We start from the raw sequence: 26,964 nt of genomic DNA, 5'->3' as shown, positions 1-26,964 counted from the left end.
ATTTGGAAAGGAATGAGCTTATTGGTGATGGGCAACATGGTTTTGTGCGGGAGAGATCGTGCCTTACCAACTTGATAGAGTTCTTTGAGGAAGTGACCAAGTTGTTAGATGAAGGAAGGACTGTTGATGTCATACACATGGACTTTAGTAAAGTGTTTGATAAGGTTCCCCATTGTGGACTAATGGAGAAAGTGAAGTCACATGGTGTTCTAGCTCGGTGGATAAAGAACTGGTTGAGCAACAGGAGACAGAGAGTAGTAGTTGAAGGGGGTTTCTTAAAATGGAGAGAGGTGACCAGTGGTGTTCCACAGGGGTCAGTATTGGAGCCACTGTTGTTTGTGATATACATAAATGATCCAGAAGAGGGCACTGTTGGTATGATCAACAAGTTTGCAGATGACACAAAGATTGATGGAGTGGCAGAAAGACTGTCAGAGAATACAGGAGGATATAGATAGACTGGAGAGTTGGGCGGAAAAGTGGCAGATGGCTTTCAATCCAGACAAATGTGAGGTGTTGCATTTAGGCAAGTCTAATTCTAAAGCGAATTATATAGTACACAGAAGAGCCTTGGGAAAAGTTGATGGGCAGAGAGATCTGGGAGTGCAGGTCCCTTAGAACATAGAACAGAGAACAATACAGCGCAGTACAGGCCCTTCGGCCCTCGATGTTGCGCCGATCAAAGCCCACCTAACCTACACTAACCCACTATCCTCCATATACCTATCCAATGCCCGCTTAAATACCCATAAAGAGGGAGAGTCCACTACTGCTACTGGCAGGGCATTCCATGATCTTACGACTCGCTGAGTGAAGAACCTACCCCTAACATCAGTCCTATATCTACCCCCCCTTAATTTAAAGCTATGCCCCCTTGTAATAGCTGACTCCATACGTGGAAAAAGGTTCTCACTGTCAACCCTATCTAACCCCCTAATCATCTTGTACACCTCTATCAAATCACCCCTAAACCTTCTTTTCTCCAAAGAAAACAACCCCAAGTGCCTCAGCCTTTCCTCATAGGATCTTCCTACCATACCAGGCAACATCCTGGTAAACTTCCTCTGCACCTGTTCCAGTGCCTCCACATCCTTCCTATAGTATGGTGACCAAAACTGCACACAATATTCCAGATGCGGCCGCACCAGAGTCTTATACAACTGCAGCATGACCTCAGGACTCCGGAACTCAATTCCTCTACCAATAAAAGCCAGTACGCCATATGCCTTCTTCACTGCACTATTTACCTGGGTGGCAACTTTCAGAGATCTGTGTACATGGACACCAAGATCCCTCTGCTCTTCCACACTACCAAGTAGTCTACCATTAGCCCAGTAATCCATCTTTTTATTACTCTTACCAAAGTGAATCACTTCACACTTAGCTACATTGAACTCCATTTGCCACCTTTCTGCCCAGCTCTGCAGCTTCTCTATATCCCGCTGTAACCTGCCATATCCTTCCTCACTGTCTACAACTCCTCCGACTTTCGTATCATCCGCAAACTTGCTCACCCAACCTTCTAACCCTTCCTCCAGGTCATTTATAAAAATGACAAACAGCAATGGTCCCAAAACAGATCCTTGCGGAACACCACTAGTGACGGCACTCCAAGATGAACCTTTGCCATCAACTACTACCCTCTGTCTTCTTCCAGAGAGCCAATTCCTAATCCAAACCTCCAACTCACCCTCAATGCCATATCTCTGTATTTTCTGCAGTAGCCTACCATGGGGGACCTTATCAAACGCCTTACTAAAATCCATATATACCACATCTACCGCTTTCCCCTCATCTACCTCCTTCGTCACCTTCTCAAAGAATTCAATAAGGTTTGTGAGGCACGACCTGCCCTTCACAAAACCATGCTGACTATCCTTGATCACATCATTCTTATCCAGATGTGCATAAATCCTATCCCTTACAATTCTCTCTAAGACTTTGCCCACAACAGAAGTGAGACTCACTGGCCTATAGTTACTAGGATTATCCCTAGTCCCCTTCTTGAACAAGGGAACCACGTTTGCTAGCCTCCAGTCCTCTGGCACTACTCCTGTAGACAAAGAGGACACAAAAATCAAGGCCAATGGCTCTGCAATCTCCTCCCTTGCTTCCCAGAGAATCCTAGGATAAATGCAATCAGGCCCAGAGGACTTATCTATTTTCACCCTTGCCAGAATTTCCAACACCTCTTCTCTACATATCTCAAAGCCATCCATTCTACTTATTCGTGCCTCAGTATTCATATCGACAACAATGTCCTGTTCCTGAGTGAATACTGACGAAAAGTATTCATTCAGCGCCTCCCCAATCTCTTCAGCCTCCACACGCAACTTCCCATTACTATCCTTGATTGGACCTATTCCTTCCCTAGTCATTCTTTTATTCCTAACATACCTATAGAAAGCCTTAGGGTTTTCCCTAATCCTACCAACTAAGGACCTTTCATGTCCCCTCCTTGCTGCTCTTAGCTCTCTCTTCAGGTCCTTCCGGGCTACCTTATAACTCTCAATCGCCCCTATTGAACCTTCACGCCTCATCTTTACAAAGGCCGCCCTCTTCCATTTAACAAGGGATTCCAACTCCTTATTAAACCACGGCTCCCTCACACGACCCTTTCCTCCCTGCCTGATAGGTACGTACTTATCAAGGACACTCAATAGTTGCTCCTTGAACAAGTTCCACATATCAATTACGCTCTTGCCTTGGAATCTACTTTTCCAATCCACACATCCTAAGTCATGCCTCAACGCATCATAATTTCCCTGTCCCCAGCTATAACTCTTGCCCTGTAGTACACACTTATCCCTCTCCATCACTAGACTAAAAATCACCGAATTGTGGTCACTGTCCCCAAAGTGCTCACCTACCTCTAGTTCTAATACCTGGCCTGGTTCGTTACCCAGAACCAAATCCAGTATGGCCTCACCTCTTGTTGGCTTATCTACATATTGTGTCAGGAAACCCTCCTGCACACATTGCACAAACACTGACCCATCTAACGAACTTGAGCTATAGCTTTCCCAATCAATATCAGGAAAGTTAAAGTCTCCCATAACAATCACCCTATTACTGTCACTCTTCTCCTGAATCATCTTCGCAATCCTTTCTTCAACGATTCTAGGACTATTAGGAGGCCTGTAAAAGACTCCTAACAGGGTGACCTCACCTCTCCTATTCCTAACCTCAACCCAAACTACCTCAGATGGCAAATCTTCATCCATCTTCCTTTCCACCGCTGTAATACTATCTTTGACAAGCAAAGCCACACCCCCCCCTCTTTTACCCCCACCTCTGACCCTACTAAAACATTTAAACCCTGGAACCTGCAACAGCCAATCCTGTCCCTGATCTAGCCATGTCTCCGTAATAGCCACAACATCGAAGTCCCAGGTACCAACCCACGCTGCGAGTTCACCTACCTTATTTCATATACTTCTGGCATTAAAGTATACACACTTCAAGCCACTCTTCTGTTTACAGGCACCATCCTTTAAGATTGATGCCATATTCCTACCCTCCCTACACTCCAGGTCCTGCACCCTAAAGCTACAGTCTGGGTTCCCATGCCCCTGCAGAGTTAGTTTAAACCCCCCCCAAGAGCACTAGCAAACCTCCCCCCAAGGATACTGGTGCCCCTCAGGTTCAGGTGCAGACCATCCTGTCTATAGAGGTCCCACCTTCCCCAGAAAGAACCCCAGTTATCCAAGTACCGAAATCCCTCCCTCCTGCACCATCCCTGTAGCCACGCATTTAACTCTTCTCTCTCCCTATTCCTTGTACCCTGAAGGTTGCTGCACAGGTGGATAGAGTGGTCAAGAAGGCATATAGTATGCTTGCCTTCATTGGACGGGGTATTGATTATAAGAGCTGGCAAGTCATGTTAAAATTTACAAGACATTGGTTCGGCCGCATTTAGAATACTGTGAACAGTTCTGGGTATCACATTACCAAAAGGATGTGGATGCTTTGGACAGGATGCAGAGAAGGTTTACGAGGATGTTGCCTGGTATGGAAGGTGCTAGCTATGAAGAGAGGTTGAGTAGGTTAGGTTTATTTTCACTAGAAAAAAGGAGATTGGGGAGTTGGGGGGGGGGGGGGGGGTGACCTGATTGAGGTTTACAAAGTCATGAAGGGTATAGACAGGGTGGATAGAGACAAGCTTTTGCCCAGGGTGAAAGATTCAATAACCAGAGGTCATGCTTTCAAAGTGAGAGGTGGAAAGTTTAAGTAATACACGTGGTAAGTACTTCACACAGAGGGAACACGTTACCAGCTGAGGTGGTAGAGGCAGGCACGGTAGATTAAGATGTGTCTGGACAGATGCATGAGTAGGTGGGGAACAGAGGGATATAGATGCTTAGGAATTGACCGAAAGGTTTAGACAGTACATTTGGATCGGCTCAGGCTTGGAGGGCCGAAGGGCCTGTTCCTGGCCTGTAAATTTTCTTTGTTCTGTTCTTTGGATTTGGTTGATTCATTTGGTGTGTTCCTAATCGCAAAATGTACAAACGGAACTCTCTTATCTCAATCATCTGGATAGTCCTCTCCATAAGCCCACAACATGGTCTTTAGTGATTGATGCCATCTCTCCAGTGCGCCCTGTGATTCTAGATGGTATGCAGTAGATTTGAATTACTTTATTCCCAAGATATCCATAACCTCCTTGAATAATTTGGATGTGAAGTTTGATCCTTGATCTGACTGGATCTTTATTGGTAGTCTGTATTTAGTTAAAAAAAATTAAGTAATTCTTCTAAAATCCATTTTGGTGTAATGTTGCACAATGGGATTGCCTCTGGAAATCTAGTCGACACATCCATTATTGTTAATAAATACTTATTCCCACTTCTTGTTTGAGATAGGGGACCTACACAATCATTCAAGACTCTTATGAAAGATTCCTCAAATGCTGGAATAGCTATTTTATTACTGCCTGTGGTTTTCAGATTAGCTGGCATATACATATTTTATTACTGCCTGTGGTTTTCAGATTAGCTGGCATGTATGACACATCTGTTAAAATTCAGCTACATCCTTGTGTCGTCCAGGCCAGTAAAAATGTCTTTGTATTTTAGTCTGTGTTTTCCTCACTCCTAAATGACCTCCAAGTGGTAGCTCATGCAACACTCACAGCATCTCCTTCCTATACCCTACTGGATTGAAAAATCTCTGCCCATTTCTCATCTGCTTGAGTGTGTGATCATTTGTTAAGTAATAACACACATTTTGATATAATTATTTTAAGTTCTCATCTTTCTGCTGTAACTCGATCAGCTTAGCAGAGCTAAAATACTTGCATGTTTACCTATTTGCTCCTTTTCTGTCCCACTTATCTGGTCAAAAAAAGTCTCGGATAAAGCTATGCCAGCTTCCTTATCTGTGCCCCTTGATCTCTCTTGCTTCAACTTGTGCTTCTGTGATCTTGTGATCATACAACCAGGGAAAATTCCTGAATAAAGATCCTTCCTTTCTTCAGTTGCCTGCATCTCCATTGGCTTTTCAAATAGAATAGGCAGCACACCTACTGGTGAATCAGCTATATCATTTGCAAGGACAAATTGTATTCCTGGAGCTGAGAGTTCGTCCAGTACTCCTCCCACAAATTCTCCACTGTTCTCTGGACTCTCTAGCCTCACTTTACATAATTGAGCGCTTTTTGTCTCACCATGAATTCCTGTTACCAGTACCTTTTCTGACAATAGGAGTACATATCTCTTCATCCTTCCGCATTACAGACTGAGAGGATCTTGTGTCCCTTCTTTACCTGCTACTCCTGGTCAAGAGAATAAACTTTACACGTGCATCCTCCGTAACCAACCTCTGACCATCTTGCACACTCTGATGCAGTGGTCTAACATCCCTTGTGCTTTTTATTACTAGTCCAACAAAACTCCCAGGCTTGTCTGGTTTTTCTACATCTGGCTTTCTCCTAGCCCACCAACACTGTGATTTCGTGTGGCCCATTTTATTACAATGAAAACATGAAGCTTTTTAACTTCTGTGTCCCCCTCAAGGGTTTCATTTTTACCCTGCGGTAAGTTCTCCTTATGATCTTCACTGAGATCTACCTTTCCCTATCCACATGAAGATTTTTCTTTGCCCCAGTTTCTATCCCTCATGGACTGAAAGTGATTCTGGAAGCCAAACCATGTTTTATGGACTAGCTCATAATCCTCAGCTGCTAACCTTGCTGTTTTAACTCTCTGCTCTTCCACATGAGTTCACACTACTTCAGGCAGTGAATTTTTGAATTCCTCCAAAATAATTACCTCTCTAAGGGGTAGGTTTGTTTGATTCTTAAAGCTTTTATCCATCTCTCAAAATTACTCTGATCCTTTCAAACTCAATGTAGGTTTGAACTGGATCTCTCCTTAGATTACTGAAATGTTGTCTGTAGGCTTCTGGCACAACCTCATATGCACTTAAAATGGCTTTTTCACCTCCTCATACCTCCTCTGATAGACCTTACTAGCCCTACTGACAAGTTTCGTTTGGATCAACAAAACCCACATTGCCACTGGCCACTGCATTTGTTTAGCCACCTTTTCAAATGAGATGAAAAAGGCCTCCACATCCTTCTCAACAAATTTAGGCAATGCATGAAAATACTTAAGCACTTTCTCACTAGGCTTCTGACTACCAGGGTCTTGCTCCTCCTCACTCTCTTCCTCACTAAGCCTACCCTCAGCCTTTATCTCTAGCCGTTTAAGCTGACTTTCCTTTTTTGGTGTCAGTTTTTGAAGTTCAATAGCTCTCTTTTTCTTTCTCTTCTGCTGCTCTCTCTTTTTCTCTTCTGCTTTTAATCGTAACTCAAACTGTCTCATTTCTGCTGCCCTTTCCATATCTCTCGTCTTCAACTCAAGCTGCTCCATTTGCAATCGAATTCCTGCCATTTCTAGAGATTCTTATGGTTTCTCCAGCAAGTTTAAATGCTGAGCTACTTCGGTAATTATCTCTCCTTTCCTCACAGAAGCAGGCAGGTCCAATTCCAGCTGGGTTTTATTCACCTTTTGCAAAACTTCCAAAGTCACTCCATCCACATCCAGAAAACGTTTGGCGACTGAAAGAGCCATTACTATCCCAAGCTTTGTCTACCCAACCAAACCAACACCTGAAATAAAGACACTAGCACCTACCACTTGCTGTTTAATATCCCACAAAGTGCCCCCAGTCTGTTATGGACTCGGTCAAAACATTCTTAAGCAGGCAGCCCAGACCATAACTTTGCAGTTTGTTTCGGTAAGCGTACAGTGAAAATTACCCAGAGTAAGGCAGCTAGGATGTCTACCAGGTTTTAAAACAGACAAAAATTTATTCACAAAATTACACAATTGAACACAAAGAACAGAATAAAGAACCCCTACAGAACTCAGATTATTCAAACTAGACTTAATTATACTGTTCCGGACATACACAACAGTCCCAATATGCAACCCCCACTTAAAGACCAGTTTAAAAAAAAAGGAACAGAAGCTTGCAAGTTGAAGTTAGAAGAGCAAAAGGAGAGAGAGAGTTTCCAAACAGCTCATTGTTGAACCCATGACCAGCTCTGAACTGATCTGCAAGTGAACTGACTGCTCCCCTTTCATTATACAGGTCACTTCTAAATCATGAGCACTTTGGCCTGAAGTCTCATCTGTTTACATATAAACAAAAAGGTGTCTCAATACTCCCAACACAAAGCACGATAATGAAGATGGCAATGCATACTTTCTATAATGGAGACTGATTACACATTTTCTAGAACAGAGATCCAAGTGGTACACATGTTCTGTAACATAAACTGTGATATTCATGTTCTGAGATTGAGATACTGATGTACACTTCCGTAATGTAGGTTGTGACAGATATGATTGAAACTGAAGATGCTAAAAAAAAGTTCAATATTGAATTATCTGATGCATAGTTCTGTAATGTAACATATAATGTAAACAATTTATAAAACATGAGATCCATACCTTCTATGATGAAGAAGGAGATATAATACAGACAACGATATACATGTTTTATAAAGTACCCTGGCACTGAAACTCTCTAAATGTTGCTGGTATCGATTGCCCACTGCACAATCCTGAGTGGGAATCCATTGTGATTAGTCATGTCTTCCACTATTCTTGTTACTTTACTGATGGATTCCAGTTTTTTAATTAGGAGTTTCAGTACATTCACAATGGCTTCTTCTTCAGCCCAAACACTCCGATCATCAGAATGATTTCAATACATGCTGGAAGAGCACTAAAAGACAAGCAGAACCACTACATTATATCACAGTAAAAATTCTTCAACGTACAAACATTTTAGACAATCTAGACAAAAACACGAGAGTTATCAATGAGAAGCTTATGTCTCTGTGCACTAATGCAGCAATACCAAGTCATGGTTCTGTTGTCAAAGAAGTTCCCTGTACCTTGTGCACCATTGAGTTAGTGCAGGGTCGTCAATAAGGTGTTAGCACACATGTGTACACAGTGCTGATTATTTGGGTAGGCTTCAGTGCTGTGATTGATGGATGTGTGTTAGTTCACCTAGATCAAGATCCATGTGCTTAGGTGTACCCAGCAATGTGTCAGGTATGATCTGGTACAATATAAGAAATATTTCGATATAAAGAGTGCTTTTCATAACTTCAGTACCTCAAAGTGGTTAACAGCTAATGAAATTGATTGAAGGCTAAATATTAGCCAAATGACCAGATCTCCCTTGCTGTTCCCTCAAATCATGCTAAAGGACCTTTTATCTGTAAGAGCAGATGGGACCTCAGTTTACCGTATAATCTGAAACACTGCACTCCCTCTCAGAGTGCAAACTTTATTTTGTGCCAAAATGTTGGTAACATTAAGCATAACTGTTGGGCATGGGAGCAAGCTCAGCGTGGTGAAGAGTATAATTTATAATATACTATCCTTTATTGGAATTTCAATTTCAAAATAGAGACAGATGAGTGTTGGTTACTTCAGAGAAGAGTTTGCTTTAACAAAAACAATCTGAGTCCTTCTGGAACAGTGACTAAATTCAGCTCTGTATGTGGGCAGAAGAGTACAGGGATGGAGAAAGGAAGATCAGTGTGTGTTACAAAGGACGTAGATCTAGGAGTAGACTATTCAGCCCTTCTAGCTTTCTCTGCTGTGTTGTACAAAGAACAAAGAACAGAGAAAATTTACAGCCCAGGAACAGGTCCTTTGACCCTCCAAGCCTGAGACAATCCAAATCCACTGTCTAAACCTGTCACCCAATTCCTAAGCATCTGTATCCCTCTGCTCCCCAGCGACTCGTGCATCTGTCCAAACGCATCTTAAATGAATCTACCTCTGCTGGCAACGCGTTCCAGGCACTTATCACCCTCTGTATAAAGTACTTGCCATGTGCATCCTCCTTAAACTTTTCACCTCGCACCTTGAATGTGTGACATCTCGTTATTAGATTTTTTAGATTACTTACAGTGTGGAAACAGGCCCTTCAGCCCAACAAGTCCACACCGACCCGCCAAAGCGCAACCCACCCAGACCCATTCCCCTACACCTAACACTACGGGCAATTTAGCATGGCCAATTCACCTAACCTGCACATTTTTGGACTGTGGGAGGAAACTGGAGCACCTGGAGGAAACCACGCAGACACGGGGAGAATGTGCAAACTCCACACAGTCAGTCACCTGAGGTGGGAATTGAATCCGGGTCTCTGGAGCTGTGAGGCAGCAGTGCTAACCACTGTACCACCGTGCCACCCATTAATTATTGAATCCCTCACCCTGGGAAAAAGCTTATCTCTACCCACCCTGTCTATACCCTTTATAATTTTGTAGATCTCAATCTCCTTTTTTCTAACAAAAACAATCCTAACCTACTCAACCTTTCTTCATAGCTAGCACCTTCCATACCGAGCAACATCCTTGTAAGCCTTCTCCGTACCCTCTCCAAAGCATTCATATCCTTTTGGTAATGTGGCGACCAGAACGGTACACCGTATTCTAAATGCGGCCAAACCAATGTCTTGTACAATTTTAACATGACCTGCAGCTCTGATACTTAATATCCCGTCTGATGAAGGCAAGCATGCCATATGCCTTCTTGACCACTCTATCCACCTGTGCAGCAACCATCAGGGTACAATGGACCTGAACTCCCAGATCTCTCTGCTCATCAACTTTTCCCAAGGCTCTTCTGTGTACCATATAATTCGCTTTAGAAGTAGACTTCCTAAAATGTATCACCTCACATTTGCCTGGATTGAACTCCATCTACCACTTCTCCACCCAGCACTCCAGTCTATCTATATTCTCCTGCATTCTTTGACAGTCCCTTATGCTTTCTGCTACTCCAACAGTGTTTGTGTCATGTGCAAACTTGCTGATCATACCAACAATGCCCTCTTTCAGATCATTTATGTATATGACAAACAACAGTGGCCCCAACACTGACCCCTGTGGAACACCACTCCTTCTCTCCATTTTGAGAAACTCCCTTCACCTACTACTCTCTGTCTCCTGTTGCTCAACCAGTTCTTTATCCACCTAGTTTGTCTTTGTAGTTTTTGATCTGGAGAGGAAAGCTGCTGATAATTCTGCCATCAAACCATATTCTGTGTGAATGAAAGAAGAGGCATTATTATGAATGGTTCTGTGTCAATACCTGGGTCTATTTTGAGCTTGTGCCCTGATGGTTGATGTGTCAATATCTGATCTATCTATATGGGTACTCATGACTAGCTGCTTCTAGATATATCATGATTGGACCTTTAGACTGGTGGTGAGCCTACAGCAGCCTAGGTGAGTCCGATACGTATTCATTTTTAATTTTTATCTCTGACCTGGTAATGATTCCAATTATATTTATTGCCAAATACATAATCCATCTTGCAGACAATTAATACAGGACAGAAATTAAATGAAAATGAATCAGTGATACCTGCAGAAGCTAAAGATATACCAGTAGGTCCAACACTCCCATTTCTCAAAGACAAAGAAGGAAAGACAGATGCAAGCACTGCAATGTGCTGCAACAGCTGAACCACAACTCAGGAAAAAAATTAATACAGAGACTGTAGCAGACAGAACCAATACAGACAGACACAGAGCAGTCTTACTTTCATTCTAATCCACTTCCTAAATGTGTGGAGACATTATTGCACAAATGCATCTTCATTCTTCTGAATGATAATCATTCCTCATATCCTATCCTTCAAAGAAAATTCTACCAAATGGTTGTTGTAATGATACTGCTGCACATTCTGCCTTATCCTTTTCACACTTTATCTCTACAACCTTAGACTTTTGAATCTATAATTCACGTGGTGGTGTGGAGAAAAGCAGTTAAATGCCTTTTTGGCTCTTTAAATGCGTTACCTTCTGGTAATGCAGAGTGAAGGAAGCAAGGACACCATGGCAAGAACCTATGCAAGCTGCATTCCACATAGAAGTTGTGAAGGCAACACTATCTTTTTAAGTTTGAAAATTCCAGACTGAAGGAGGAGGGATAAATTTACACGACACAAAAGCAAGTCTTAACAAATTCAGTCAGATGACAAAAGTGATGAAGAAAGATTTGGTCTTAGAAGATCTTGAAGTAGAAACGGTATTCTGGAAATTAGGACTAACAAATGTCACAAAACAACTGAGAGTAATTTCTGCTTTCTCCCCAAATCCCTTGATGTCTTCAAAATCAAACAATTTATCTTTTTCTTAAAACATATTTAGTGATTGGCCTCCTTAACCTTTTGTAGTAGAAATTCACAATCTCAGTCTTAAATGGTCTACCCTGTATCTTGAGACTAATTCCTTTATTCTAGACTCTCCTGACCAAGGGGAACATCCATCCTGCATCTAGTTAATCAAGCTCTGTTTGAAACATAAAGTTCTATCAGATCCCTCTCACACCATCAAGCCAGCGGATAAAAACGCGCAGCCCTCCAATCCCTCTGCTCCAATCCCAACCTCACCATCAAGCCAGCGGATAAAGGGGGCGCAGTGGTAGTCTGGCGCACTGACCTCTACACCGCTGAAGCCAAACGCCAACTCGATGACACCTCTTCCTACTGCCCCCTTGACCATGACCCCACCCATCACCATACCATCATCTCCCAGACCATACAGAACCTCATCACCTCAGGAGATCTCCCACCCACAGCTTCCAACCTCATAGTCCGGGAACCCCGCACTGCCCAGTTCTACCTCCTTCCCAAGATCAACAAGCCTGACCACCCTGGCTGACCCATTGTCTCAGCATGCTCCTGCCCCACTGAACTCATCTCTACCTACCTCGACACTGTCCTACCCCCCCTAGTCCAGGAACTCCCCACGTACGTTCGAGACACCACCCACGCCCTCCACCTCCTCCAAGACTTCAATTTCCCCGGCCCCCAACGCCTCATCTTTACCATGGATATCCAATCCCTCTACACCTCCATCCGCCATGACCAGGGCCTCCAAGCCCTCCGTTTTTTCCTCTCCACACATCCCCAACAATACCCTTCCACCGACACTCTCATTCGTTTGGCCGAACTGGTCCTCACCCTTAACAATTTCTCCTTTGAATCCTCCCACTTCCTCCAGACCAAAGGGGTAGCCATAAGCACATGTATGGGCCCCAGCTCTTTGTTGGCTACGCAGAACAGTCCATCTTCTGTAATTACACCAGCACCACTCCCCACCTCGTCCTCCGCTACATTGATGACTGCATTGGCGCCACCTCGTGCTCCCGCGAGGAGGTTGAGCAATTCATCAACTTCACCAACACATTCCACCCTGACCTTAAATTTACCTGGACCATCTCTGACACCTCCTTCCCCTTCCTGGATCTCTCCATCTCCATTAATGACGACCGACTTGACACTGACATTTTTTACAAAACCACCGACTCCCACAGCTACCTGAATTACACCTCTTCCCACCCTACCTCTTGCAAAATGCCATCCCGTATTCCCAATTCCTCCGCCTCCGCCATATCTGCTCCCAGGAGGACCAGTTCCACCACAGAACACACCAGATGGCCTCCTTCTTTAGAGACCGCAATTTCCCTTCCCACGTGGTTAAAGATGCCCTCCAACGCATCTCGTCCACATCCTGTACCTCCGCCCTCAGACCCCACCCTTCCAACCGTAACAAGGACAGAACGCCTCTGGTGCTCACCTTCCACCCTACCAACCTTCGCATAAACCAAATCATCCGCCGACATTTCTGCCACCTCCAAACAGACCCCACCACCAGGGATATATTTCCCTCCCCACCCCTCTCTGCCTTCTGCAAAGACCGTTCCCTCGGTGACCTGGTCAGGTCATGACCTGGTCAAGTCCACGCCCGCCTACAACCCACCCTCCCATTCTGGCACTTTCCCCTGCCACCGCAGGAACTGTAAAACCTGCGCCCAGACCTCCTCCCTCACCGCTATCCAAGGCCCTAAAGGAGCCTTCCACATCCATCAAAGTTTCACCTGCACATCCACTAATATCATTTATTGTATCCGTTGCTCCCGATGCGGTCCCCTCTACATTGGGGAGACTGGTCACCTCCTAGCAGAGCGCTTTAGGGAACATCTCCGGGACATCTGCACCAATCAACCACACCACCCCGTGGCCCAACATTTCAAGTCCCCCTCCCACTCTGCCGAGGACATGGAGGTCCTGGGCCTCCTTCACCGGCGCTCCCTCACCACCAGATGCCTGGAGGAAGAACGCCTCATCTTCTGCCTCGGAACACTTCAAACCCAGGGCATCAAGGTGGACTTCAACAGTTTCCTCATTTCCCCTTCCCCCACCTCACCCTAGTTCCAAACTTCCAGCTCAGCATTGTCCCCATGACTTGTCCGGACTTGTCCTACCTGCCTATCTCCTTTTCCACCTATCCACTCCACCCTCCCCTCCCTGACCTATCACCTTCATCCCCTCCCCCACTCACCCATTGTATTCCTCTAGCTTATCTCTCCACGCTTCAGGCTCACTGCCTTTATTCCTGATGAAGGGCTTTTGCCCGAAACGTCGATTTCGAAGCTCCTTGGATGCTGCCTGAACTGATGTGCTCTTCCAGCACCACTAATCTAGAATCTGGTTTCCAGCGTCTGCAGTCATTGTTTTTACCTCTCCATACTGTCTAGTCAAATCAATATCTTTATTGCAAAGTCCTGCCAATCCCAGTATCAGCCTAGTGAACATTCACTCTAGGCAAGTATATATTTTCTTAGGTAGGGAGAGCAAAACTGCACACAATACTCAAGCCTTACAGTAAGACATCCCTACATTTATGAACTTAAATCCTCTGAAATGAAGGCCAACATATCATTTGTCTTTTTAATTGGTTCTTGTACCTACCAGACTATTTTCATTGACTGGTGTACAAGAATCCACATTTCCTAATATACCATGATTTAAATCATTTCTGTTTTTCACAATGGACTTCACATTTAGCCATATTATATTTCATCTTCCATGTGTTTGTTCAACTGGCCTAAAATACCTTGAAGACACCTAGAATTCTCACAATTCACAGACCCACCTGGTTTTATATCCTACTGAAAATGTTGTATTTGGTTTCCTCATTGAGATTATTTACATGTATCATGAATAACTGACCGCCATTTGTTTACTTCCATTCTTGTTTCTTGTTTGTCAAGCAATTCTTGAGACATGGCAGTATGTAACCCTAATGCCATATGCTTCATATTTGCCCACTAACTTGTTGTGATGGACCTTTACAAAAAAGGCCTCAAATTAAAAATATAGTTACATGTGGAGTTCAAAACCATCTGACCTGACCAAGATGCTAAGTTTCGAGTTACTGCATTAAAGAAGAACAGATACAAACCTTGCTAAAGTATTATTGATACTGGGAATCGGGAAGAAGAAAAGGAAAAGGTGGTGGGCGGGGGGTGCGGAATCTGAGTTCAGAGTTTAATTGACTTGAGACCCCTTTAAAAAGATGACCAAGACCCACTGTAGGATTCTCAACAGCATTCCCAGGCTTTATGAATTTCACCAGGGCATTTCAAAAGTGTGGACTAGTGCAGGTCATGAGGTGACACCCTGACCTGGCCAATTAAACTGCAGCAATTGGAATTGTGTATTTATGCACAACTTTTATAGTTTCAGGTCAGGTTTTTAAAAGGTCATGATTCAGGGCACAACAGAGATATCATAAGTGCACAGTCCATGTCTTTTGAAAAGAAGGTTCGAACTTCCTCCTTATCTCACCCCTTCAACCTCCATGCCCATTCATTCACTATATACTACAGATATCATCAAATCATATGATAATTGTATATGTAATCAAATGCTTCAAAAAAAGGAATACTTTATAACTTCACTACCTTATAAAAAACTTTTTTTGTTAAAAACCTCCATTCACGACAGACCAATAAAGCTTTCAATCATTCTTGATCTTTTAAAGCTTTCACAACTGATGTCACCAGGCAAATGAAATGACTTTAATGTTTGCACATAAACATTGTGAATTTGATAAAGATCAAAAAATTGGACCCACAATCTATCTGTGGGTCAGGCATTTCAAGATAGTAATGGTTGCCCAAGCTCTTTGCTGAGGGTCGAGGAGTGGCAGATAGAGTTTTAATTTAGATAACTGCGAGGTGTTGCATTTTGGTCAGACAAATTAAGGGAAGGACATACATAGTTAATGGTAGGGCTCTTGGGAGTATTGTCTAACAGAGAAACCTAGGGGTTCAGGTACATGGTTCCTTGAAAGTGGCATCACAGGTAGACAGGGCGATGAAGAAGGCATTTTGTATGTGTGCCTTTATTGTTCAGAGCATTGAGTATAGGAGGTGGGATGTTGTAGCTGTATAGGATGTTGATGGGACCACTTTTGCAGTACTGTGTACAGTTCTATCGCCCTGTTTTAGGAATGACATTGTTAAGTTAGAGAGGGTGCAGAAAAGATTTATATGGATGGGCAGGATGGTGGCTCAGTGGTTAGCACTTCTGCCTCTCAGTGCCATGGTCCCAGGTTCAATTCCAGCTTTGGGTAACTGTCTTTGTGGAGTTTGTACATTCTCTTTGAATCTGTGTGGGTTTCCGCTGGGTGCTCCAGTTTCTTCCCACAGTCCAAACACATGCAAGTTAGGTGGATTGGCCCTGTAGTGACCACAGATGTGCAAGCTAGGTGTGTTAGCCATGGCAAATATGGGCTTACATGGGGAATGGGTCTGGATGAAACGCTCTTCAGAGGGCTCGTGTAGAGTTGATAGGCCACATGGTCACTATTTGCACTGTAGGGATTCTATATGTAGCCGGGGCTGGGGTGTTTTAAGATATAGGGAGAAGCTGGATAGGCTGGGATCTATTTTCCCTGCAGCGTAGAAGGCTGAGAGGTGGAGTTATAGAGGTTTATAAAATCATCAGAGGCTAGATAAATTCAATAGCAAAGTTATTATTCTTATGGTAGGGAAGTTCAAAACTAGACAGCATAGTCGGAAAGATTTTAAAGTGACCCAAGGGGCAACTTCTTCACACAGAGGGTGGTGTGCATATGGAATGAACCGCCAGAAGAAGTTGTAAATGCAGGTACAGTTACAACATTTAAAAGACATTTCAACAGGGACACTATTAGGAAAGGTTCTGAAGGATATGGGCCAACTGCAGACAAATAGGACTAGTTTAGTTTGGGAAACATGATCTGCATGGATACGCTTGGCCGAAGTTAACTTGGTCCATATTGTATGACTCGACAGTGTGGTGCTGGAAAAACACAGCCGGTCAGGCAGCATCTGAAGAGCAGGTGAATTGACGCTTCGGCATATGCCCTTCATCAGGTATGAGATTTGTGGGCCAGGGCTGCTGAGAGATAAATGGGAGGGGATGGGGCTGAGAAGGTAGATGCTGGTGGGGGAGAAGGTGATAGGTCAGAGAGGAGAGTGGAGCAGATAGATGGGAAAGGCGACGGAAAGGTCAAGATGACGGTGCCAAGTTTGAGGCTTGGGACGAGGATAATGTGGGGGAGGGGAACTGAGAAAACTGGTGAAATCCATATTAATCATATAGTGGTTGCAGGGTCCCAAGGCGGAAGATGGGGCATTCTTCCTCCATGCGTCAGGTGGTTAGGGTTTGTCGATGGAAGAGGCCCAGGACCTGCATGTCCTTGCTGGAGTGGGAGGGGGAGTTAAAGTGTTCAGCCACGGCGCAATGGAGTTTGTTAGTGCGGGTGTCCCAGAGATGTTCCCTAAAATGATCCACAAGCTGGTGTCCAGTCTCCCCAATATGGAGGAGACCACATGGGGTATAATGATACAGTAGATGACATAGGTGGAAGTGCAGGTAAATCCAACAGAAATTTGGAAGGATCCTTTGGGGCCTTGGAAGGAGGTGAGGAAGTGGAGGTGTGGGCACAGGTTTTGCATTGATGTTTAGTCTTGAAGACTGTAAAGTGCCCAAGGAGATAATGATGAGGTGTTATTCCTCCAGCTTGCATTTCATTGGAGTATTACAACAGGCTGAAACTGAAATGTTGGCATATGGTGTGTTGAAGTGCCAGGCAACTGGAAGCTAGGGGTCATTTTTACACAGAAGTGTTCCACAAAGCAGTTGCCCAGTCTGTGTTTGGCTCCCCAATGCAGAGGAGACCACATTGTGAACAGTGGATACTGTAGGATGGATTGAATGAATTGCAGGTAAATCACTACTTCACCTGGACAATGTGTTTTGGGCCTTGAAAAGTGAGTGAGGGAGGAGGTAAATGGGCATGTGTTGTACCTTCTGTTTGAATGCATGGGTAGGTGCCATGGGGAGCAAAGTGGTATTGGGAATGGAAGAGGAGTGGACCAGGGTGTCCCAAAGTAATGATCCCTATGGAATGCTGTGAAATATGTGTCTCATCTTGGCATCTCACCAGAGATGGTCAAAATGGTGGCTTAAATATCCTTTGGATGGGAAGGCTCATGAAGTGGAAAGTGAGGTCAAGGGAAACATATCATTGTTGTCGTGTGGAAGGGAAGAGAAAGCACAAGGTCAGAAGTGTGAGAAATGGATCAGACACAGCTGAGGGGCCTATCGATCATGGTAGCAAGGAATCCTCAGTTCAGGAAAAGGATGGATATTTCTGAGGCCACAACCTGTGGAAGGTGGCATCACCAAAACAGATGTGACGGAGATAGAGGAACTGGGAGAATGGGACTGAGTTCTTAAAGAATGCAGACTATGAGGACTGTGGCAGTCAGTAAGTTTTAACGGATCCCCAGAAATGGAAACAGAGCTGTTGAGGAAGGGTAAGGGAGGAGTCAGAGATGGATTACGTGAAGGTGAGGAAATTATGGAAATAGGAAGTAAAATTTATAAATTTTTCCAATTCCAAATGAGAGAGGAAGCAGCACTCTGCAAATTTAGGATGTCATCAATGTACCAGAGAAAGAGATCTGGGAGGGACCTGAGTAGAACTCGAACAAGGAGTTACCCAAGTACCTTACAAAGAGAGAGTCATAAGTGAGGTCCATATGGATAAATACAGCAGGATTGTTGATCTGAACAAAATGTGAGAGAAGTTAAAGGAGAAATTGTTGAAAGTGAGGACAAACTCAGGCAGACAGTGGAAGTGGTTGGTGAATGAGAAAGGGGGAAGGAGCCTAGTTGTATTATCACTAGATTGTTAATCAGGAACTTGGCTAATGTTCTAGGGCAGCACAGTGGCTAGCACTGCTGCCTCACAGCACCAGGGACCCAGGTTCAATTCCAGCCTTGAGTGCCTGTCCGTGTGGAGTTTACACATTCTCCCCGTGTTTGCATGGCTTCCTCTGGTTTGCATGGGTGCTCGAGTCTCCTTCCACAATTCAAAGATCTGCAGGTTAGGTGAATTGGTCATCCTAAATTGCCCATAATGTTCAGAGATGTGTAGGTTTGATGCAATAGTCAGGGGTAAGTATAGGAGAATAGGGGAGGAGAATGGGTCTGGATGGGCGACTCTTCAGAGGGTTTGGTATGGACTTGTTGGTCAGAAGAGCCTGTTTCCACACTATAGCGATTCTATGGTTCAGGTTGTCTCTCAAGGAAAAAGCAGTGAGCTTCAAGATCATACTCTTGTGGGCGGGGGGGAGGAGATGAAATGTTTTCACTTCAATAAAAAGGAGGTAGTTGGTGCTCGGAAACTGGAAACTTTGAAACTGACATAAAGCTTCAGAAAAATTGTGGGAAGTGGGAAGGGACTGGACGAGGCAAGAAAAAAAGTCAAATCAAGGTAGGAAGAAATAAGTTCCTGGGGCAGGACCAATCAGAAACATTGCTTCTGCTTGGACAGTCCTGTTTGTGAATTTTGGGAAGAAGAAGGTAGAAGGGGGCTGTAAGCGACTATGAGCTATGAGGTTGTGACTGGGGGAGATCCAGATGAGATGAGGTTAGTGATAGTCATGGAAACAACAACCTGATGTTGGTGGGTGGGTCATGGTGTCCTACTTTCCTCATCCTCTGCAAGGCTATAGGCAGTACACCAGACAACAGCACCATCCTTGTTGCAGGCAGGTTTGATTACAAAGGCAACATTTTTCAATGAACAGGTCAAGAGCAGGTCAGAGGTCAAAGCAACATCAACAAATAATAGGGATGGCCCTCATTGTCTTTCCCAACATTTCCAGGTCAGTTAACTGCATAAAAACAGATTAACAGGTCACTTATGTTATTGCATTGAGAATTTGCCATGGCTGTTACTTGTAATTTTGTCCATCTTTGAATAATCATTTTGCAAATTTTCCTGTCACATTTCTTCCACAACTCTTAATCAACACTCTCCTTTAACTCTTTAATTCAATCAAATATTCTGTGCACCATTTCTATTTTTGAGTTCTATAACTGCGTCTTTGATTATTACTACTTCCTCTATCCTAAATATTTTCGAACCTGGATGGTTGAATTCCATGTCCTTCATTAGGTCAATGTTGAACTTCAATTTTGTAAGTGCTAGCTTACACCTCTCGTTTGCTAGCTAATGCAATATTGGCTATATTTATATCCATTTGCCTGTTCAATAATTCTCTGTGTATAAATGCTGCCTTCAGTTTGTTCTTTTATTTTCCCTACACTTCTTGGTTTTGCCTGATTTCTGCTGTCAAGGGTTTGCAGATCTTGTCAGACAATGGATCCACACTGAACCTTCCAGTGAAAACCCATCAAAACATATGCCAATCAAGCACTGGCTTGTCAAAAGTCCTGCAGATAACTGCCGACCAGAGGCACCATATAGTAGGGCATGGCTACTGGGCTAAGAGCACCTTTGGACCCCCAGAATCCCTCTTGTCCTACGTCCAGGCTCTCAATCAGGCAATGATCAAAATTAAGAAACCTCCCTCAAGGTGACAAACTGTCTAAACAGTAGTTGAAACTGTGCACACAACATGAGAACAGGCCTCTTTACCACTGAATTAATCCTAATTGCTCTGGAGAAACCTCCAAACTCATCTTCTTTAGCAGCAGAAGTTTCCAAGGTCACGCTTTAATTCCTCAGGGAAGTACTCACAACACTTGAAAACACATTGTCAATTTTTGATTGATGGACTGTTGTGTGCTTGTTCATAGGGTGTTTTGGAGGTTGTTGACCTGTACTATCTGATCAGCTACCGCATTTGTTTGTATTACTAAACTTCAAAAGCTGTCCAGTCATTCTATTTTTTTTATTTTCAGCATTACCAGAATATTCAATATATAAGTTGTGTGTGTTATCAAAATTTAAAGAGGGTGCAATCTGTTGACAGTTTGACAATAGACAATAGTCAATAGGTGCAGGAGTAGGCCATTCAGCCCTTCGAGCCTGCACCGCCATTCAATATGATCATGGCTGATCATTCCTAATCAGTATCCTCTTCCTGCCTTATCTCCATAACCCTTGATTCCACTACCTTTGAGAGCTCTATCCAACTCTTCCTTAAATTAATCCAGAGACTGGGCCTCCACTGCCCTCTGGGGCAGAGCATTCCACACAACCACCACTCTCTGGGTGAAGAAGTTTCTCCTCATCTCTGTCCTAAATGGTCTACCCCGTATTTTTAAGCTGTGTCCTCTGGTTCGGCACTCACCCATCAGCGGAAACATGTTTCCTGCTGCCGGAGTGTCCAATCCTTTCATAATCTTATATGTCTCAATCAGATCCCCTCTCAGTCTTCTAAACTCAAGGGTATACAAGCCCAGTCGCTCCAGTCTTTCAGTGTAAGGTAATCCCGCCATTCCAGGAATTGACCGAGTGAACCTACGCTGCACTCCCTCAATAGCCAGAATGTCTTTCCTCAAATTTGGAGACCAGAATTGCACACAGTACTCCAGGTGTGGTCTCACCAGGATCCTGTACAGCTGCAGAAGCACCTCTTTGCTTCTATACTCAATCCATCTTGTTATGAAGGCCAGCATACTATTAGCCTCCTTCACTACCTGCTGTACCTGCATGCTTGCCTTCATTGACTGGTGTACAAGAACACCCAGATTTCTTTGTACTGCCCCTTTACCTAAATTGATTCCATTTAGGTAGTAATCTGCCTTCCTGGTCTTGCCACCAAAATGGATAACCATACATTTATCCACATTAAACTGCATCTGCCATGCATTTGCCTACTCACCTAACTTGTCCAGGTCACCCTGTAATCTCCTAAGAAACAACTCACGTAGAACAGACTGTAATGAAATGCTGGTCAAGAGAACAAGAACTTAGCAACTTTGTTCTTTCAGTGGATCTTGCTGACCCTTCCCATTGTGGGATTGGAAGAGTGTCTCGTATCTCACTGACACCCACACAGTGAGGCGGAAGGGCTCACTTGGCGCACAGACTGGAAGGTTGGATTCTTAGTGACATTCCTCAACTGGGGTGGGGGATGGGAAGAGTGTGAGAAGACAGGAGAAAGAGACAGGGGTCTCACTGATACCCTCATGTTTCTCAGGCACTTCTGACACCTCTGCACTGAGTAAAGACACTCACTGACTATTCTGCAACATGAGCAGTGAACACACAATTCACAAACAGCAATGTGCAATGGGGAAAGGTCTAAGGCCACGTTGCACTGAGGGGTTGGAAACACTGTGAAACTAGCATGGAATTAATATTACAAATACTAAGGTTATTGAATTACTTGAATACATTGTATTGTACAAAGAAAAGTTAAGTTCAATAGAATTTCCTGTAATATTCAATTTCAAATGTTTTGTCCTCAAGTCATACAGCATGGAAACAGAACCTTCAGTGCAATTCATCAATGCTGACCAAGTTTCCCAAACTAAACTATTTCTATTTGCTTGCTTTTGGCTCATATCCCTCTTTACTTTCCCTATTCATGTACCTGTCTAAATATTGTAACTGTACCAGCATCTACCACTTCTTCTGACAGGTCATTCCATATATGAACCATCCTCTATGTGATAAAGTGGCCCCTCAGGTCCCAATTAATTTTTTCTCTCTCATCTGGGGCAGGCACGGTGGCCCAGTAATTAGCACTGCTGCCTCACAGCGCCAGGGACCCAGATTCAATTCCAGCCTTGGGCAACTGTCTGTGTGGAGTTTACACATTCTCCCAGTGTCTGGAAGTGTCCTCCCACAGTCCAACAATGTGCAGGCCAGGTGAATTGGCCATTTTAAATTGCCCATAGTGTTAGGGGTATATATGGGGAATGGGTCTCGGTGGGTTACTCTTTGGAGCGTCGGTGTGGACTTGTTGGGCTGAAGGGCCTGTTTCCACACTGTAGGGAATCTAATCTTAAGAAGATGCCTCCAACCTTTGAACTCCCCCACCCTCCAGAAAAGACCTTTGCCATTTACCTTATGCCCTACATGATTTTATAAACCTCTTTTAGGTCACTTCTCAACCTTGTACACTCCAGTGAGAAAAGTCCCAGCCTATCCATTCTCCCCTGCAACATCCTGGAAAATCTTTTCTGAACATTCTCTAATTTCATAATATCCTTTCTATAGCAGGGCAACCAGATCTATACATAGTACTTCACAAGTGGCCTCACCAATGTCCTGTACAACTTCAACACGGTGTTCCAACTCCCATACTCAATGATCTCAGCAAATGTCTCCTTGACCATCCTGTCTTCTTGTGAAGTAACTTTCAAAGAACTATATACCTGAATCCCTAGGTCTCTCTGTTCTACAGTACTACCTCTACTATTAAACTGTAAAAGTCATGTCCTTGTTCACTTTACCAAACTGCAATACCTCACATTTGTCAAAATTAAGCTCCATCTGCCACTCCTCAGCCCATTGGCCCAATTAATCAAGATCACTTTGTAATCTTAGATACTGTCAACTATAACACTGGTGTCATCCACAAACTAACTTAATAATTTTTCCTCCTAAATTCTCACCCAAATGGTTTATATAAATGACAAACAACAGTGGATCCAGCAGCCGTCCCTGCAGAACAGTGCTGGTCTCCTTAGAAAATAGGCGACAGGTTTAGACAGAGGATCTGGATCGCCGCAGGCTTGGAGGGCCCAAGGGCCTGTTCCTTTGCTATCATTTTCTTTGTTCTTTGTATTGTGCTATACCCTTTGACCACACTACACACAACTCCACTGATCTTTGTGTCACCTGCAAATTTATTAACACACCCATCTGCATTTTGATTTATATACAGCAGAGGCATCAGTATGGATGCGTCGAGGACACCACTAATCAGACCTGCAGCCAGAAAAACACCCTTCCACTATTGCCCCCCTGTCTTCTACAGGCAAGCCAATTCTGAATCTAAGTGGCCAAATCACTATGGATCCCACATCTTAATCTTCTGGAGGAGCCTACCATGAGAGACCCTGTTGGAAACCTTACTAAAATCCATGTACGATATCCACTCCTCTACCTGTCATCTCCTTGAAATATTCAATTACATTGGTCAGACATTACCTGCCCCACACAAAGCCATGTTGATTGCCCCTAGTCAGGCCATGCTTTTCCAGTTGTGCATAAATTCCATTCCTAAGAATTCCCTCCAATAGCTTCTCAACCACAAATGAGAGACTCACAGGTGTTTAGATTACTAGATTACCCTACTTCCCTTCCTGAACAGAAGAACAACATTAGCAACTTGCCAGTCCTCCAAAACCTCTCCAATTGCAAGCAAGGATAAAAAGATCTTGGTCAAGGTGTCAATAATCTTGCCTCTCTCAACAATTGGAGGTAGATCATGTTGGGGCCTTGGAACTTATTGACCTTTTCAAGAGATCCAACACCATTTCTTTCCTGATCTCAAAATGCCCTAGCATATTAGCATGCTTTACACTAATCCCACTGTCCTTCTCCTGGGTGAATACCAACGCAAACTACTCATTTAGGATCTCATCCACATCCTCCCAATGAACTAAGAACCTGAAACTCCACCCTTTGCACCAGCTACTTAACATTCATTTGTTACAACTTTCTATTCCTTGCTTCACTAGCACGTGGCTCTGGTAATAACCGAGCGTTTACTACCCTCAAGGTCCTGCTTTTCAGTCTTTTTCATAACTCCCTGTACTCACTCTGCAGGACCTAATGCCTCTTTCTATCTATATTGCTGGTGTTAATGTGCACAACAATCTCTGGCTGCTCACCCACCCGCTTAAGAATTTAATTCGACCGCTCAGAGATGTCCATGACCCTGGCATCAGGGAGACATCATACCACCCTGGAGTCTTGAATGCGGCCACAGATACACCTGCCTGTGCCACCAACTAATGAGTCTCCTATCCGTTATCACTTGCTTGGACTTTGCCCAACCCTGGTGTACATCTGAGCCAGTTGTGATATCATAGGCCTGGTTGCTGCTGTTATGCATCACTGACAGGTTATCCCCCCACCCCAACAGCATCCAAAACAGTATACCTGTTAGAGAGGGGAATAGACACAGCAGATTCCTCCTCTACCTGTCTGCCTCCTTGATGGTCATCTGACTGAACCTGTGGTGTGACCACTTCCCTGTGGCCCCGTATGCTCCTCAGTGAGTTGAACTGCTGTTCCCTAATCTTCCACATCTGGCAGGAGAAGCACACCACTGCCCTAATTGCCATCTCTACCTCTTTAGACTAAGATAGATGAACAGAATAACTGCAGCCAGGTATTCACCTAAGCCCGCATTTAGACCAACCAGCAGCACTTCCACCACAATAGCAGTCCCTCTCAAAATATTTTGTCAGTAATTTCGAATTAATTGATAACTTAAATTACAATGCAATCTTTACAAACAGGTAGCTTCTAGGCTACAACAAATTTTCTAACAGCCTCTCCCAATCTCTCTCTCCCTGTTACCATTCCTTGACGTGTTCTTCCCTGATCTGCTGTTCCGTTGTGGTTGTTATGGACCCAGCCAGAACCCCTCCCCAAAATATTTTAAGAAGGTAGACTAGATAGACCCTAACGTTTTTATTATTTTAAAGGCAGATGCGATCTGAATGCCCCAGATGTGATGCAACTAGTAAAACGGCTCAGCTTTAAGCAAAACAGAATTTATTTAAACATTATAGTTGAAACATGAACAAAAGAAAGAATTTAGGATAACAACCATTGGAAAGCTTAACCGATCTTTGTATTTATGGGATGTTACTGTATTGGAACAAACATAGATTCTTACAGGCTGGAAGGAACAACATCCAGAGAGAAATTTCAAATGAAGTCAGAGGGATTCTTTACTGAAGCTTGCAACTCTCCTGGAATCACAAACTAGAAAAAACCTGAACTGTGGGAACTGGCCATTCCACTTCCATTGTTAAATTAGACTTTTTAGCACTTCTCCTTTTACAACACCTCTCCAAAAAACAAAAATAACATTTTTAAAGGGACAGTATCGTCATATAGTGAATGAGCCAACTTCTCCCTGCACGTTCCTCAGTGATGTCTCTCTGCTCTTTTCTGTTGGAGGGTGACTGTCAAGCTGCTTCTGAATCCCCTATGATCTAACTTTACTAATCAGTCTACCAGGCAGAACCTTGTCAAAGGCTTTGCGAAAGTTCACATCGACAATATGTACCTCTCTACCTTCATCAATCATTTTGGTTACATTCTTAAAAATTCAATCAATTTGGGCTTTAGAGTTGTCCCTCCAGGAATCCATTATTTCATCTGTGATACACCACCTTCAGGTGTCTCTAGCTACCTGTATCAGTGCATTTTTCCTTTGGGACTTTATTCATTATTTATATACCCTCTTTCCCTTCACATTTACTGCAGGCGAAAGTGAGTACTGCAGATACTGGAAATCAGAGTCACGAGTGTGGTGCTGGAAAAGAACAGCAGGTCAGGCAGCATCCGTTTGGACATTCCTGATGAAAGGCTTTTGCCCAAAACGTTGATTTTCCTGCTTCTCGGATGCTGCCTAACCTGCTGTGCTTTTCCAGCACCACACTCTCAATATAAATCAGAATATCCCTTATTGACGGATATCAGCAGTATTGCAATTGTGCTGAGACACCAATGACTGGAACGTGCTGTGTGGCAGAAAGTTGAAGTTTATCTCACTTTTTGCAATTTTCTATTTAAAATGTTTGCAATGTACTTTCACAAATGCTGAGTACAGTTTTGGGAAAAAAGTTTCAGAAACTGGAATGCTGTGAGGAATAGAGGCCGCTAACTGTATTGTAACTGATTTAGACTGGCTAAATTTCTAGTGAAAATGGTTCGCATACACAATGAACATGGTATATGACCTACCTGCAGAAAGCAAATATCCACCAGTATGTACTGCACGGCCATTGTTCAAAGAGGAAGAAGAGAAGAGTTACTGAGGCACTGGCATGTGTTCCAATAGCTGACAGATAATTAATAGGAAAGAGCCGAAGACAGCTCAGGTACAGTAACAGCCTGACTTCCCAAAAATACCATTAGCCAAATTCATTACATCCAATAAGACAACTATTGCTAGAGAAAAGTATTAGCTAATTTGATACAGCTCAGAGCTAAAAATACCTCTGTACTTCACAGGTTGTATCCAAAGATATGAAAGGAAGTTGGTACAGAGATAGGAGATATACTGATATTAATCTTTCAAGAATCCTTGAATTCTGGAAAAGTCCTAAAGGAAGAGAAAACTG

The 26,964-nt window shown here is 43.6% G+C and overlaps 1 protein-coding gene across 4 annotated transcripts in view; it reads right to left on the bottom strand.

The window, feature by feature from the left end:
- Positions 1 to 7,295: 7,295 nt before the first annotated feature.
- Positions 7,296 to 26,964, bottom strand: part of tmem107l (transmembrane protein 107 like) — a 43,674-nt gene continuing 24,005 nt past the window's right edge. For 3 of the 4 annotated variants that reach the window (XM_072592982.1, XM_072592979.1, XM_072592980.1), the window contains 2 exons: positions 26,585 to 26,681; positions 7,296 to 8,238 (listed from right to left, as the gene is read on the bottom strand). In XM_072592982.1, the coding sequence (XP_072449083.1) occupies positions 8,169 to 8,238; positions 26,585 to 26,681 (167 nt within the window). In that variant the 3' untranslated portion in view covers positions 7,296 to 8,168. Of the gene's footprint in view, positions 8,239 to 10,907; positions 11,005 to 26,584; positions 26,682 to 26,964 lie in introns of all 4 variants that reach the window. The other variant, XM_072592981.1, reaches the window with a different exon arrangement.

The sequence above is a fragment of the Chiloscyllium punctatum genome, chromosome 23 (genome assembly GCF_047496795.1).
Source record: "Chiloscyllium punctatum isolate Juve2018m chromosome 23, sChiPun1.3, whole genome shotgun sequence".
Classification (NCBI taxonomy): domain Eukaryota; kingdom Metazoa; phylum Chordata; class Chondrichthyes; order Orectolobiformes; family Hemiscylliidae; genus Chiloscyllium; species Chiloscyllium punctatum.
This window is presented reverse-complemented; position numbering and strand designations above follow the sequence as displayed.